Source organism: Gopherus evgoodei, chromosome 2, assembly GCF_007399415.2.
Source record: "Gopherus evgoodei ecotype Sinaloan lineage chromosome 2, rGopEvg1_v1.p, whole genome shotgun sequence".
NCBI lineage: Eukaryota > Metazoa > Chordata > Testudines > Testudinidae > Gopherus > Gopherus evgoodei.
In genome coordinates this window covers 92,818,009-92,834,302 of record NC_044323.1, presented here as the reverse complement: position 1 = coordinate 92,834,302, position 16,294 = coordinate 92,818,009, and the positions used below count along the sequence as shown (strand labels likewise).

At 38.3% G+C, this 16,294-nt stretch overlaps 1 protein-coding gene across 1 annotated transcript in view; it reads left to right on the top strand.

The window, feature by feature from the left end:
* The window catches only part of LOC115644971 (immunoglobulin gamma-1 heavy chain-like), a 63,986-nt gene that overhangs the window by 11,218 nt on the left and 36,474 nt on the right, over nt 1-16,294 (top strand). Inside the window, exons 3-6 of the mRNA XM_030549394.1 lie at nt 244-277; nt 11,692-11,997; nt 13,096-13,167; nt 14,344-14,480. Of these exons, the coding sequence (XP_030405254.1) occupies nt 244-277; nt 11,692-11,997; nt 13,096-13,167; nt 14,344-14,480 (549 nt within the window). The remainder of the gene's footprint in view (nt 1-243; nt 278-11,691; nt 11,998-13,095; nt 13,168-14,343; nt 14,481-16,294) is intronic.

Below are 16,294 nucleotides of genomic sequence, written 5' to 3'. Positions count from 1 at the left end.
ATCAGCCATGCACTGATTTATATTAAGGAGCAAAAAACATTTTTGGTAGCAAAAAGGAACAGGACTTCACAAAATGTTTAAACATGGTTTAGTACTCACACAACTTGCCGATAGCAAGTCTTTTTCAGATTGGGGACTTTGTATTAAAAATAGAAACTTCAGAATTTTAGTCTGATAAAATTCATAACTCGTTAATTCATTAGTTTTTGTAGAGGATTTCAATGATGTGAGTATGGAGTAAAGTACTTTGGCTCGGGCACCAAACTAGTGGTTTCAAGTAAGTTTCTCAAAATGTTTTCAAAGCATACATATACTCTGGGCATTTACTGTGTTTGTTATCCAGGACAAAATCAAGCTAATCATAAATATATAAGGTAAAATCCTGATTCCATTGAAGTTAAAGGCAAAATTCCAATTGATATCAATGGGGTCAAGATTTCACCCATGATAGTGTCTCTAATTCAGAATGAACCAGTTACACTTGTGCAATCAATGAGAATGATGTAAATTGTTTGGAGACATTGTTTAGCAGTGTAACACTGATATGATTATGCAAATATATTCAGAAGTAGAACCCCTTATTGTTATCAGTAAATGTGAAATATAGAATTTATGGGTTTTTATACAATACCGTATATTTAGCAGCCCATCATATGAGTTGTTGAGCTTCTTCAGTGCTCATTGATTTAAATAAGAATTGAGGATGATCAGCACTTGGAGGATCTGGCCCTTAGGTAGCATTAAAGGGTATATTTACAGTAAAAATAATGCAAATGTGTTTTCTTTTCTAAAAAAGGCTCCACATCAGGAAGGCACTTAAGCATGTGTGCATTCCTATTCAGCAAGGTATTAAAGCATATGCTTAGCTTTTTGGCCAAAGCAAGGCCAAAATGCAGTAAATCTTCTGGTTTCCAGACAGTAATGAGAAAGAAAGGTTTGCTTATTTTTACATAAACATAAGATATATGGAATAGATATAATCCTTTTAAAAAACTATGATAATTGATCCAATAATATGATTCTCCAATTTATTTTTTAAAGATGATTTCCAATTATTAGAATGTTTTAGCCATGTTTGGATTTAAGGGGATTGAGAGAATACTGTGTCTTTAATTAGGCTTATTCTTCCTTCTAGATATAGCTAAATGGTCCTTGCTGGGTGCCTAGTCCCTGACACAAACAAATATTTCTGAAGAGCAAATTTTTTCTGTTAGGGAATATTTCTGATTACAACAAATAGCAGAAATTAACCAAACTAATTCTCATGAATATGCCCAATTTAAGAGCTATATTCTACCCTCAATCTATTGTTATCATTTGGAGCACTATCATGGAATGATGCCAGCATACAGGCTTAATTTTATAACCTCAGCCTGTGGACCCCAATTTAAAAAGTAATTTGTTCCTTTCCACAAGATATTAGAAACAGCTAATGTAAACCATATTGAATCAGATTAATTTCAGGGACAGATTTTCAATGGCACATAGGTGCCCAGGAATGATAGTTAGATGTCTAAGTGTCCCTTTGAAAATCTTCCCCGTGATTTTCATATTATTTTACATGCACTTTCCTTTTTTATTATTTTATTGCAAAGACAGAAAGAAATTTAAATAGCAAATCAGATTTTTTTTAAAACAACAACTACCAGTTCATCAGTATAAATATACTAGATCTGTACAGTATTTTGTAAAGGATTTGCTCACTGTGATACTTCTAGTGGCTACTACATCAAAGTATTTGGCTCTGGTACCAAGCTCATTGTAACAGGTGAGTTATGTGGCAATTACAGTAACGCAAAGATAAACAGGCTTATTGTGATCATAGAAAAGCTTTTTATCACAGGTAAGGTCAACAACTGTAAGCTCGATCTTGTGAAGTACTGAGCACTTAATGTGAGGTGCTGAACACCCTCAATTCCTGTAGACTTCAGTGCAGGTCAGGGTTGTTAGCACCTCATAGGGTCTGATTCCGAATACATCAACTTTTCAATCCCAGAGCAAACCTGCAATATTTACTGATAGATTTAAAGTAGATTTTTTCAAGTTAATTAATCTTTCTAAAGATCAGCTGTTTAGTGACTTTTTTAGAGGATGTGCCACCATAAGCATGTTGGTCCTTGGTCCAGAGGCAAAAATTCATGTTCGCTTTGATATTACTCAAATTCTTTCACTAAAATTCATAAACATGCATAAAACTAAACTGTGAAATAAGTAACGTTGTGCTTCTCAATTAAAACAAAAGAAGCAATCTCTGAAGTAGTCAGCAACTTCATAGCTGAATTCCTTTTGTTATAACAGTGTAAGTGAAAGAATTTGGCCCTAGAGATTGTCGTCTTGTGTGAAGTACCTTGGCATTGCCGCAAACTGATACTTGCAAGTGTTCTTAATGGTGTTTCACAACATATACTTGGGGCCTGAGTCTTCTTTGACTTGCTCTTGGAAACCATTTATGCTCCTGAAAAATCGATGGGAAATGCTCCCATTCTGATTAAGTTGCATGTTACACTCAGTTTGCATTGGTTTAACTGACTGCACAAACACAGGACAAAGGAAAATCAGGTCCTTACCCTTCAGACTCATGCTCTGCACATTTATATAAATCAACAAGAATTGCCAGTCTCTTTTATACCTTAATTCACAATCAAGTTTACTTCGGTACCCCTATAGCTCTTGAGTAAAGGTAAATTTTTGTAATACTGCTGATTAAAATGAATACGCTACCATAATTCATTCTAAGCATACCAGATCAGGGTCAGCATGTTGCTTTAAGTGAATATTCTATGGACAAAACTCCCACAGATTTACCAGGTGTTTTGACTGTGTAAGAAATGGATAAGCAAGTCTGTAATGTGTGTAGATTGTGGTTGCTCAATTGATTTATTAGTGTATTAAAACTGTACAATACAATTAAATATTTTAGCAACAAAATATCTTCTCAAAGAGAAATATCAAATATTGGGTAAATAAATTCCTCCTAAGAAAAAAATAACACTAAGATCTTGGAAATATTCAGATCTTGGCACAATTCTAAGTAAAATCAGTGGCAATTGTGGCTGGGTGCGCTAGTCTGAAGTTAACTCCAGAATTATGAGAGTCCGGGCTTTTCTGTTCTAAGAAGATAAGATGAAATCAAGACTCTACAGAACTCAATGGTAATGACTTTTCGGCCAGCATTTTACCCATGTTGTATAACCATACTTCTTAGCAGGGACAACATTATTCACAAGCATATTGAACAAGCAGAAATTGCTTGTGAAGTTATATATACTTAGCAGTTCTGATTTTGCTCTCACACTCGTCATTCCTCTTTTTAAACTGATTTCCCTCCATTCATTTAAAATGGAGTTACTCCAGATTTACACCAGTGTAAATGAGAGCAGGGTCAGGACCTACCAGAATTCTTCAGAATTCTTGCTTAGTGGAATAGATGACTAAAAAGATTTGGAAACAGAACCAAGCTTAATGCTTTCAACGAGCATGACATAGGAATAATGGTGCTTCTCATATTGTATCCATTAAGGTACATCTATTCATCAATAAAGTAGTTTACATTAAAATGGTATTAACTAGATTCTTCTGAACACAATATTATAGGGGAAAAAACTGGCAGGCTCTGTGCAGAAGCCAAAGATTGAATTGAATGAGGAGACTGAACTATTCCCTCTCATCTCTAAAGGTGGTCCTTTCAGGACAAAATTGACATGGCTTGGTGGGATGGTGTGCAGAAGCTTCCTCTGCCCCTGCCTCTGTTGTATCTATCCTATGTAGAAAGGGATTCAGTCTACAATGCTATCCATATGGCAACTTTCAGAAGCACTTGGTCATTTTATTTTAAAATAAGAAAAATAATTCACCAATATTTTACATTAAGTTTCATAGCAGAAATAAATTCAAAAATATTTGGCATGCTTATTAAAAGCTAGACCCAAAGATCATATCTCACATTATATGACGGAAGTTACTTGTTTTTTTATAAAACAAAGTGCATTAAGAACGGAGTGATCAGTATAGATCATTAGTTATAAAGTACAAAGGAGCTACTATTACTGATAATTATTTTGATGATAAGATTCTCAAGTAGTCTAGGGTTGGTTTAAATCAGATTCCTGCCTTTTGAAATAGTTCTAGGTATTGATTTTTGACATTACCAACTAAATATAACAAACTCTTTACAGAAAAAATATGTAAGTATCTGATCCAAACCCCATTGGCCCTAAAAGACCAAATCCAAATTTATGGCAGAAAGTGATGCGCAGTTGTGATCAAAGAATCTTCAGGGGACAGCTGTTCTCCTTAAAAAACTTCATCATGATAGGCACTGCTGCTGGTACTTTTAGCAGAAATACCAAGAATTTAAGGGATATAAAGAATAATTTACCATCTCATCCTTTAGAGGTGACCTTTGCAAACAGATTTCAAATACACTGTTAGGACCACTTGATGAATCCAGGATTAAAAAAAATAGATTTTCCAGTAATAGCCCAAAATCACCCATCACAATTTACAATAGCATTACTAAGCACTGGATGACTATTGTAGAATGCTGACATATTTTCCATATAGGTAGTTTCCAGTGCTGTCCATTTGGCACCTTTCACAAGTACTACATTCACTTTAAAAGAAAAATAGAAATTTCAAGTGAGGCTGAGGAAATTCTAAGCCTTAGGAATGTAGAACGCATTTGAAGTTTTTAACTTATTTTGCATTTCTGCTTCTAGAGTACTCCAAACATCCAATGCAATCTATTGGAGTTGGAGTGTCCGAGGAATACATGATCAAGCATTTGCCATTTTGTAAGGAAAAGCCATTTAAATCAGAAGTCTAGTATATTAAAGAGATTCTATCAACTTCTGTTCACAATTGCACATCAAATAATATGAAGCTATATTGGGCCATATGGAAGCTATATGGGCCAGACCCTCCATGGAACTCCTTTCATTTCCAGCAGCAGAAGATCTGGCCCATGAGTTTTTGCAAAGCTCACGAACACAGTGAGAACTATGATATCAAAGTCTTCGGCTCTGGCACAAAGCTCGTTGTTTCAAGTAAGTTCTATAGTAACATTGAGAAAAAGTTATTTGTGATAATATAAAATTAGAGACTGCAGAGCACTATTTATTCAAAAAGGATAACAGACAATGGAAACGTGATATGCAATCTACAGTAGAAGAATAAATGTCCTTTATCTAAATGTGAGGCTAATGTACAGAATTCAAAGTAAAATGGATTAGTGATCACATTGACTATTAATTATTGACATAGAATTTTTTTTGCTCACCCTGAGTCAAAGCTGGGTTGTTCTCTTGTGTTGGGATCAATGCCCCAGACAGGAAGAACATCCACAGTTCCATTCAGTCTGAGGTGCAAGCCAAAAAAGAACAGTGGGGATCAGGGATAGGAGAGTGGTGAGGGCATGGAATAGCCAGTGGGTCTGTGATTAGGGAGATCAGTGAAGGGTCAACTGCATGGACATTATTAAAGCTCCCGGCCTATGATGCTCTGGCTAGGTTGGGGGAAAGATTTTATCTTCCCGTCCATCATGTAGTTCTCCTAGAGAAACCTCCTTTATTGTGGTGACCAGGATTTAGCCTCTCATATCACAAGTATGTATTAGTCAGGAGATGTAAGATGTTAGAGGTGAAATCCCAGCCCTGTTGAAGTCAATGGGAATTTTGACATTGGCTTGAATGAAGCCTGGATTTCATCTTATTTTTTTCTCTCTTGTTAAGGACATAGGAGCACGTGTAAGGTCTGCGAGAAAGGATGTGCATGGCAACCAAGAGTGCCAATATTTGTGAATATTGTATATGTGATTAGTATGGTAATTTTCTATTGCACAAAATCAATTCAAATTCATACTAAAACATAAATATCATCATATAAGAGTGGACGGGTGCAGGGATAAAAGGGCCTGATCCAGCATCAAAATACCCCATATTTTTAATAAGTATAAGATTGAGCCTGTAACATGCACTGTGAGCCCAGTCCTGAGAGGTTGTTATTAGCTGTTGATTTCAATGGGAGTTGAGGCTCCTCGGTTACCTCAGGATCAGAGTCCCTGTCAGTTCTTGATTCACTTAGTCACACTGCATGCGAGAGCGGGTTTCTTCCCTGATATATTGAAATTCTGTTGTCAGAAGACACGGAATTTTCCAAATTTTGCAACAATTAAATGAGTGATTGTTCTCAACAACAAAAACAATCAATATGAAGGAAGATATTCTAACTTCTTAATCAAATTCTCCTCTGGTTACATCAGTAGAACTCTATGTCTGCTCAGTCGAGAATTTGGCCCAACATATTTTGTAGTTTGTCTACATCAGCGAGACTCTACGCAACATGTGCTATAGAAAGTCAAACTGGGATTTGCCCCGTTACATAATGTTCCATAGGGCTAGCTATATGTCGGTTGCTAAAATATGCATCTCAGAGTATCTCTCTCCTTATTCATTGAGACTTCAGAAGGGATATAACCAATCCTCAAGCCTACAGGCCTTTTAAGATTCCTTTTAATTATAGTGCACAGGAAAGCAAAATTGTATTAGGCAGTTTTACATTTGAAACCATTCAGGAAACCATTTAAAATAGTGCTAGGTGGGTGGAAAAATGTCATGAAACATCTTGAGAGAAGGGGATAGGTCACAGTATACTATAGAATGAGTATTTTTTTTCTAATTATATGTTTATTTATATTGATATTTTTAAAATGGAACCATTCAACCACTCTGACAGTACAGGGGGAAAAAACACTGAAATTTAACTGTAATACCATTTCCATCAATCGACTAGATAAGAGAAAATAATATGAGTCCAACATTAGGTCTCAACTGTCAAACAGATCCTCTCTGTCAGTGAAACGAATGATTTTCTGTTAAACAGAATTTAAAATCTACCAAATTAATATTAATATACAGTATTTGAAAATACCAGTGTAAGCTCACTCTGAAAAATACACTGAATTCTTTGGTAGAATTAACTGGCTCTCAGTTGTCCCTATTTAGCAATATTTGTTCAGATCTGATCCCTCTGAACAGAAATATCTTGGGCAGTTTTTGTAGAAAATTTGAACGCTGTGAAAATCTTTGGAACCGGCACAAAACTTGTCATAACTAGTAAGTTTTCAGATAAATTATATTAAATATTTCATAATGATAAAATCTATCAAATTAAGTTCAATAATTTATCTCAATGCAAGAAATGTATCCTGATTAAAATTTTATTACAGGTGTAATAATTTATTAACAACACTAATGTTAATGAAATTATAAGTCACTGGCCAGCAACAGAGAAATGTCATAACAATCCTTTTTTCTTTGGGGTGTAAATAACACCATGTGCTGAGCACTCTCAATGTCTGACGGTTTCAATGGGAAATGAGAAGCGTTCAGAACTTCATAAGAGCATTCGGCACTTTGCTAGACCAAGCACATAATGCAAAATTAAAATTACAAGCACACCATTTACTTATTTTTAATATATTCTGATGTCATAATGGACTTTGTTCTCAAATAGAACATCAGCATTATTTACGTATGATAGTTTACTTATAAGTGCCATGCAGATTGTAAACACACAAAAATAGTTAGCAGTGAGTCAATTACAACATATCTCTGCAATCCCCACTTTAGAAAACCTCCCATTGAAACTAATAGGAATTTCTTTTGAGCAAGGAATGAAACCAAAAGGCACAAAGTCAATTGCCATCTTAAATAAGAGAAGTGATACTTAAATAATAAAAATATATCAAGTATATTCTCTTACAATGCACCTCCCTTGTTAAAAGTTCAACTTGAATAAGTTAGACAAGTGAGGTGTTTTGAAAATTTAAGTTGGAACAAAACAACAAGTAGCTCCACATTGGAAACTATAATTGACTTGGAAATTAAGGTCTGATCTTCTTAAAGTGTCTTATCTAAAGCCCATTGAAGTCAAATAATAAAAATCCCATTGGCCTCAAGAGATTTTAGAGCAGCGCTAAAGTGAGGCCAGAAATTTAAAACTGATTTTGCTCATGCATCTGCACATTCACTTATGCAAACACACAGGCTGCATAGATATGTACAAAATTCAGATTTTAGATTGGATACAAACCGATCTAACCATGTGCAAATACAAAAAACTGTGTGTGTTTGCAAAAGTGTCAACATGTAAATGGGACTCTAATTTCTAAAAACATTTAATCAGAAATGCCAGAAATAATCATTAGTTTTTGCAAAACACAACAACACTGGGGAGGAAGATATGTAGAGTTTTTTTGAATACATACAAGACTGAGTGAATAAATCATTTGGTAAACCTAATGTTCAAGCCCAATCCTGTAATCCTGGGTGTTTTTCAGGAAACTCTAGAATAGCCAGACAGCACAAAAATAAGCTGAAATCATTTTAGAAAAGGATCCTTCACGAGCTTTGACATCAGTGGGGCAACTCACAATGCATAAAATTAAGCACATGTGTAAGACTTCGTAGGAGCAAGGCCTTAGTATTTATTAATCTATTTGTGTCTCAGTTGACTACAGACAATGGCTGACATTATCAAAGAAGCCTGACTATCAAAGAGATTTGGGCACTTAAATCCCTTCTTGCTGGCTTTAAAAATTCCACCCAATATATTTTGTGGAGTAAAGGACAACTATTTTGTTAAATAGTCTCTAATTTTTCACCTCTAATTAAGTGTTGGAACAAATAGAGAATGCACAAGATACATGGTGCCCATTTGGGTACCTTTGAAACTACTGAAATATCGACAACCTTCCATTTCTTCTTTGTGATGCACATTTATAAAATGAGAATGTTACCTCGTTCTGCAGAGAATACTTCTTTGGCAGTTAGCTGGGTTGGGAAACTTATTCTCCTGGTTGTGTCCCACAGTGACAAACAGGAGACAGAGATTAGAGGCAGTAAGAGTGTTTTGAACCTTCTCACTTCTTGTGATAACTAGTAAATTCAATATACTGTTTAAAAAAATGTATTGTTTACTGTCAGCCATATGAAACAAGCAGACAGATAGTGATTTTAACGTGGAACTCTTCTTTGGTCTAGTTCAGTATTTATTATTTCATGCACTTACACAAACTCAGGGATCAAATAATATTTTTATCCTTTATCATTCAGACTTTTAAAAAAATATTTTTGGTTGTGTTTTATCCTATTTATAACAAGCAACAATTTTGAAAAAATTTATGAAATGAGAAAAAATTGATTTTTTTGCAAATTTTTTTGTCTCAGCTCTATTCCTGGAGAGACAAAATTAATACAGAGGGAGAATTATTTAAAAATAACTCAGGAGACACAGCAGAAGTTCACTAATTGGCACTTCGCTAATCCACTCCAGGATTTGGAAACAAGCAGCAACATTCTCTCTATTCCTCAGCAAAGAGTTGATAGCTGAGTTCTGTTGGGAGCTCCGTTATTAGTAATGCTTCATAATCAAGCTTTTCAGAAGTGATTGACTGAAGTTAGGCTCCTAAATACTTTTTGCAGCATTTAAGTGACTTAATTTTCAGAAGTGTTCAGCATTATGCATAACATTGCATTACATTTGCCAAACACATGATCAACGAATTTTAGGATGCAACATCCTTGCTAATTTCTTAATTGATATTTGTCATTGAGGGATACATGTTAATATATTTACTGTAATTTCCCAAAATGATGTTCAGCAACAGTTTCCCCAAAGTTGTATCAGCTGAATCTGCAATAGAACATATCTTGTATGTTTTTATATCATTTTAAGGTAATGTAGCGGAGCGATGACTCACCAGCGCAGCACCTCCTGCTGGCTGTCTCAGGAATTAGCTCTTTCCAGCCCAGAGCACCCTCTGCAGGGCGGTGTCTCACTGCCGCTGGCCCTGTGTCCCTCCCAGACCCCAGTTCCCTTTGCCCAGAGGTTCTGCCCACCACAGTACCCCCTTGCTCTGGGTCTCCCCTTCCAGGGGAACCCCCAACCCTCTAAACCCACTTTGCCTCAGTGACTACTGCCAGCAGGGCTGGCTTCAGGGTTTTTGCCACCCCAAGCAACAAAAAGATAAAAAATCCACTTCGGTCTTCGGCGGCAAGTCCTTCTCTCCAAGAGGGAGTGAGGGACCTGCCGCTGAACTGCCGACAAAGAGCGGGACGTGCCCCCCCCCTCCATTGTCAGCCCCAAGCACCTGCTTTCTGGGCTGGTGGCGGCCCTCACTGGCAGTCATCATCTAGCCCCTGCTCCCTGGGGCTGACTGCAATCTGTAAACCACTCTCATCAGCAAGGGGGTTAGGACCTGCTACCTTTGCCTCTCTCTAGGCTGCCCCTCTGCAGTCCCACTGCCTATTTGGCCCTTTTAGAAAGGCCTGCAGCCTGCGGTTTTTCCTGGCTGGAGCTCCCAGGTCCCTCTGCCCTTTCCTAGCACTGCTCCACCTCAGGTACCCTACTCAACTCTGAGGCAGCCAGGTCCTTCCCTCTCAAGAAGCTAGAGAGAGTGTGTGTATTAGCTTCTGGCCCACTGCCGTCTTATAAGGGCCAGCTGGGACCTGATAAGCTGGCCAGAGCTGTGGCTGCTTTCCCCATCAGCCTACCTTTTCCAGCTGCAGCTCTCTCCAGGGCTGCTTTAACCCCTTCAGGGCCGGAACTCGGTGACCACTCCACTACAGGTGAATAATTGATTTAAAAAAATTCAAAATGGTTCAGTTTTTTAGTGTGGAAAAGGCTTAAAGATTACTTTTCTAGCTCTCTTTTTAAAGGTGATAACCAAGGTTCTTAAATAGCATAAACAGTTAGTTCAGTGCATGTTTATCTTCTGATAAAATAGTCTAGTGATGTTTAAAGAGAGGTCATATTAAAAGGTTTGTGGAATCTTTAATACTCTTCCCTTCAGGTACATCTACACTGTAATAAAAATCCTGTGGCACCAAGTCTCTGAGACTAGGTCAATTGACTTGGGCTCATGGTCTCGGGATTTGGTGCTAAAAACTGCAGTGTAGAGAATCTGGCTCTGACTGGAGCCTGGGCTCTTAGACCACCTCCGTCACTGGGTTTTAGAGCTTGTGCTCCAGCTCAAGCCTAAACATCTACACTGCAATTTTTAGCTGCACAACTCCAGCCCTGCAAGTCAGAGTCAGGAAATTTGGACCAGTCGTGGTCATGCCATGGGCATGATGTACCCTTCTTCCCACTATCATGCTGTTTTTTATACACAAATTTTGGGTAAATAAAGGGAAGATTTTCAAAGTCACAAATGTTTTGAAATGAACCAGAACATAAGCTGTTCTCAGCATTCATTCAAAAAGTGTTTAATATGTTTTGAGTTTGGAAGCTAAGTTAGTGGGCACTCTCAAGGATTCTTTTGTTGCACAAAAACCTACATTCAATTCAAGCATGTAAACTTCTGCAAATCCAACTCCCTAAAGCTGTAACTCATAAATGGTCAATTTACTCCTATCTTCAGAATTTAATAGGCAGTAACAATATATTATAGACAAAGTAGATAAAATACATTTGGCAATGAGGTATTGTTCTCATGATGAACTCAGAGTTAAGATTGTGTGCTCGCGTGCAGTTTGGAGGAATTGGATGCAAGGAATGAAATTGCCCCCTCTTCCACTTGCAAATCTGTGGATTCTTTATTGTTTCAAAAGCAAAGCATGCTATGTATAATGCAATTCTGAATTTACTTAATTCCTAACAAATTCATTTCTCTCTCCAAAATGAATCCAGGCACACCAGCACATTTAAATTCCACCACAATGCAGGTCCTGCCTCCTTCTACTGAACAAGATGAGAAAGTATCACACATGTGCCTCATTGAGAATTTTCACCCAAATGTTATTAAGGTGACTTGGGAAGATGAGAACAAGAATGAAGAGAAAAATGGAGTGCATGAGGAAATTTGGCCCCCTGGTGACAATCAACAGTCATACTCATTGAGCAGCTGGCTGACCGTAGATAAAAATAGTGGCAAGAATTATCGCTGCAAATATGAACATGAAATCAAAGGAGATTATGTTCCTATGGAATCTCCAGGTATATACTATATTATTAAAACTAGTTCTCTATATATATTTAGAGAGGTCACTGTTTCTTTACAATAAAACAATAAAGTGTATTACTGTTCCTAAAAGTGTGTACACTCTCCAGGCCAATATTAGTTTCCATCTCTCCATAAGTTGGCTATCACTGAAGCTTGCTTCTCCATCAAAAGCTCAGTTTTGGCTTCTCCCCAGTTTAAAATCTTTCTAGAATGAAAGAAAATGTTGGCTGAGATCCTCAGCTAGTGTGAAACAGCATAACTCCACTGAAGTCAATGGAGCACTGTAGATTTACACCCACCAGAAACCTGACCTGCAGTGTTTGGTTTTGAACAAGTGCTATATATTGCAACAAAAGCAATAACACATACAGCATCTAGCGTATTAAAACAGACCAGAAGAATTACACAAAACAAAATAAAAAAGATAATGCAAGAAAAAAAGAGATTCAGAGAAGTAATTTCTGTTTGGTTCTTAACTGAGATACATTTGTATCTGCCGTTATTAATTTATAGTATCTCTTTCAAATGCAATGGGAAAAAAGGGTTTATTGACCATCCCCCTCGTGCACATCAAAAATACCTAAGAGATGGGCCTTAGACTGTCTTCTCATCAGGACTATTTTCTTCTGTGTCTTCTACCGCTATTAAATAACATTACCAGTACCCTGAATGCCATCAATCTCAGGCTAGAGACAAAATTAGGCAGCCAGGTTTTATCTGCAGACTATACATACACATTGCAAAGGGGCAAACACAACTGAGTAATTTCGTGGGACAAAATACATCTGGCTCCATATGAGCAGAAACTTACATACCCAGAAGGGCCAATGTCCAGAACCTGCAATCAGATCTGCTAGTTCAGACACAGGCGCCCAAGCTAATGCCAAAGACTTCAAATGAAGTCGTTACAGACACAGAGGTCTGCACTGCCTGAGCACATATTAACTTTCCATATTTGAGTCACTGTAGTTATAATACTTTTAGCATCTTTCTCTTTGAACGTCTATAAGGAATAGTATGCCTTAATTTTCAACAGGAATCCCATTTGACAATTAAAGCCCTTTTTACATGTTATGCTTTTATCCTTTCAGACAAACCTGTAGTATCTCAAACCACAGGAAGTTGTATCGACAAACCTGAAAACGGCACCATGCTTTCCACAGGTAGTTGTGTCCCAGTTCTCGTTTTCTATACAATACAGTTAAGAATTAAGTACTATTTGATACAGTTAAGACAAAACTGAAAATATTCTCTCTTTCTAAAAAGGTCCAAACATAATTACTGTAGATATGGAACACTGCTGTAAGCACAGGCCCCAACTCTGTGGGTGCTTCGGGGCTAGAGCACCCATGGAAAAAAAATAGTGGGTGCTGAATACCCACCAGCCACCTGCCAATCAGCTATTTGGGGCATCCAACCTATGAGCTGCTCGGTGCTAGGTGGGAGGCACTGGGGTGAGGAGCCAGAGCAGGGTGGGGAAAGAGGTGGAGTGAGGGCAGGGCATGCTTAGGGCAGGGGGCAGAGCATGGATGGGAAGCGGTGGGGCAGGTGCAGGGCCACAGGGAAGGGGGCAGAGCAGAGTGGGACCTTAGGGGAAGCAGTAGAATGGGGTGGAAAGAAGAAAGTCGGCACCTGTCACTGTAAGTTAACATCGGTTGCGGGTTACCAAAAGGGTCCAAAACTTAATGCCCATAGGCAGTTCAGGTTAAACATTGTAGAAGTCCTGCTGAAATACATGTTTTGGTGGTATTCGTTGTGCTTTGCTAACATGCCACATGGGTCATTGTTCTTTAATCTGCACGTGCCACTGTTCCTTAATCTAACATTCAACATGTTAAATTATAAAAAAATATTCAAAGACAGAATTTTCAAATGGTGCATAAAGGTGCTGAAAGCTTGAGGACCCAACTGATTTCAATGTAATTTCAGTACTTCTGAAAATCAGACCATTTGATTGATCAGCTGCTTGAACACAGATTCAGAACAAACTTAGGCACCCAGGTGTGAAAATTTTGGCCTAAAATCATAGCAACAGCCTATTATAAGAAGCACCAGCATTTTGCTTACTCCTTAGCAGACACCAGCGATACCGGCACTGAGAGTGCCTCTTTGTTTCTCTCAGCTCTGCTATACCGTGGGAAGGTGTGATCAGAACGTAGACCTGTTTAGAGGACACAATCAGATATTGATTTAGGCATAGTCTGATTAGGTGGTATAATTACTGCAATCAAATACCATATATACATTACACTATCACACATGGTTTTATATTAATTTTTCTTTGCAGCTAGAAAATATGCAACATTAACCACTTTTTCTCCTTGTTGTATTTTGTGTAGATATTACAGACGGTTTCATACATAGGACGGCGTCTTTAATATACATTGCCCTTCTCCTGAAAAGCACCATGTACTATGTCATCGTACTCTTCTTCATATACAGGATGCAAAGTCCAATCAAGCACCGGGGGAAAAAACCTTAAACTTCTCCTTACACCTTCCAATGTCAGTATTTGTGTTTGAAATTAATTTTGCTTTGCAATAAGCCTGATCATATGAAACACCTTGCTCTAAATATTGAGATGCATTTCAATTTGATTTTGTTGGTTAATTTTCTAATTAGCACAGATGGCTTCTTGTGCTTGAGAGCAAACAGATTTATATGTGACCATTTTTCCTATTTTATTATTTTAATTTTGTAACTGTGGAACTTCAAGGGCTGAGGCTACACTCCTTGATTTCAATCGGAATTTTGCATTACAAAGCAGTGCAGAATCATTCACTTAGGGCTTGGCTACACTCGAAACTTCAAGTGTGAGCGTTGTCCCAGCGCTGCACGTACTCCACCACCTTTTTTTCACACCCCTGAGTGAGAAAGTTGCAGCGCTGTAAAGCACCAGTGTAGCCAAGGCCTTAGTCTCTTAACCTGCTAACACACTTGTGCACACAAAGAACTTTTTCAATGTGGATAGGCCAACTGCACTCAGTGAAGTCCCATAAATATACCTCTACCTCAATATAACGCTGTCCTTGGGAGCCAAAAAATCTTACCATGTTATATGTGAAACTGCGTTACATCAAACTTGCTTTGATCTGCTGGGATGTGCAGCCCCACCCCTCGCACTCCCCCGGAGCACTGCTTTACCACATTATATCCAAATTTGTGTTATATCAGGTCGTGTTATATCAAGGTAGAGGTGTATTTGCAGGGGTGGAGTCCTAATCTGTAATTTTAAATGATTTGTCATTTCATTTCTACTAAATACATTTAATTGCTTTATAAAACAAAAACTGGCTTCTGAAATATGATTAATTTTCTTTAAGTGACAGATTAATGTATTTAAAATAAAATTCAGCATTGCAGAATTCTGTCCAGTTCATTTATTTAAAGGAAATCAATTCTAGGAACTGCAAAGGAGGGGTCTCTAGTGGTCAGAGACCTTTTTCTTTCATTCCCTGCACCCAACCATATAATATATTTGTATGGATTTTACCATAGTAGTATCTGAATACCTCACAATCTCTAATGCATTTATCCACACAACACTGCTGTGAGAGAAGGAAGTACCATTATGCCCATATTACAGATGAGGAACTGAGGTCTGTAGAGAGTAAGTGACTTGCCCAAAGCCACATGGAAAGCCTGTGGCAGAAGAGAGAATTAAATACGGGTCTCTCAAGTCCCAGGCTAGCACCAAGCACTAGACCAGGCCTCCTCCTTTCAGCTTGAACCCTGTCTCTGTCCCCCTCTCTCATATCCACCCCTCCCCTTCAGCTCCTATCTTCCCGCACATCTCTGCCTATACACACTGATATGCCTCCCCTGCCACTCCCTTTAGTCCTATCCACCGCCCGTTACCTCCAGTCCATTTCCTCCTCTGCTCTCCCACCTGTCCCCTCCTCCCCGCACTATTTCCTGTATCCCACTGCTTCCCTCCACTTCTGGCAAACATCCCCCCTCCCACTGTGCTTCTTCTCACACTCTGGCTCTGCACCTGTCTCTTCACCCATCTACATTCTCAGTCAGGCTGCTTCCTCCTCACTGCCTGGGTGCTAGTGGTGTGGGAGGGCAGGCACTGATCACACAGAAGAGAGTGGGTCCTTGCTCTCGCATCTGGTGCTAAAGTGGCCTGCAGCAGCAACAGTGTTTTCAGACTCAAAACTTGAGCTTTTAGCAAACATATGTTAAAAGTAGCCCCCAGAATCACCGAGGTTGGTGACACTGCTCCTCCCACACTCCCCCTCCCCCAGCAGGGCTCCAGTGCATACATCCCAACCTTTCCAGTGGCTG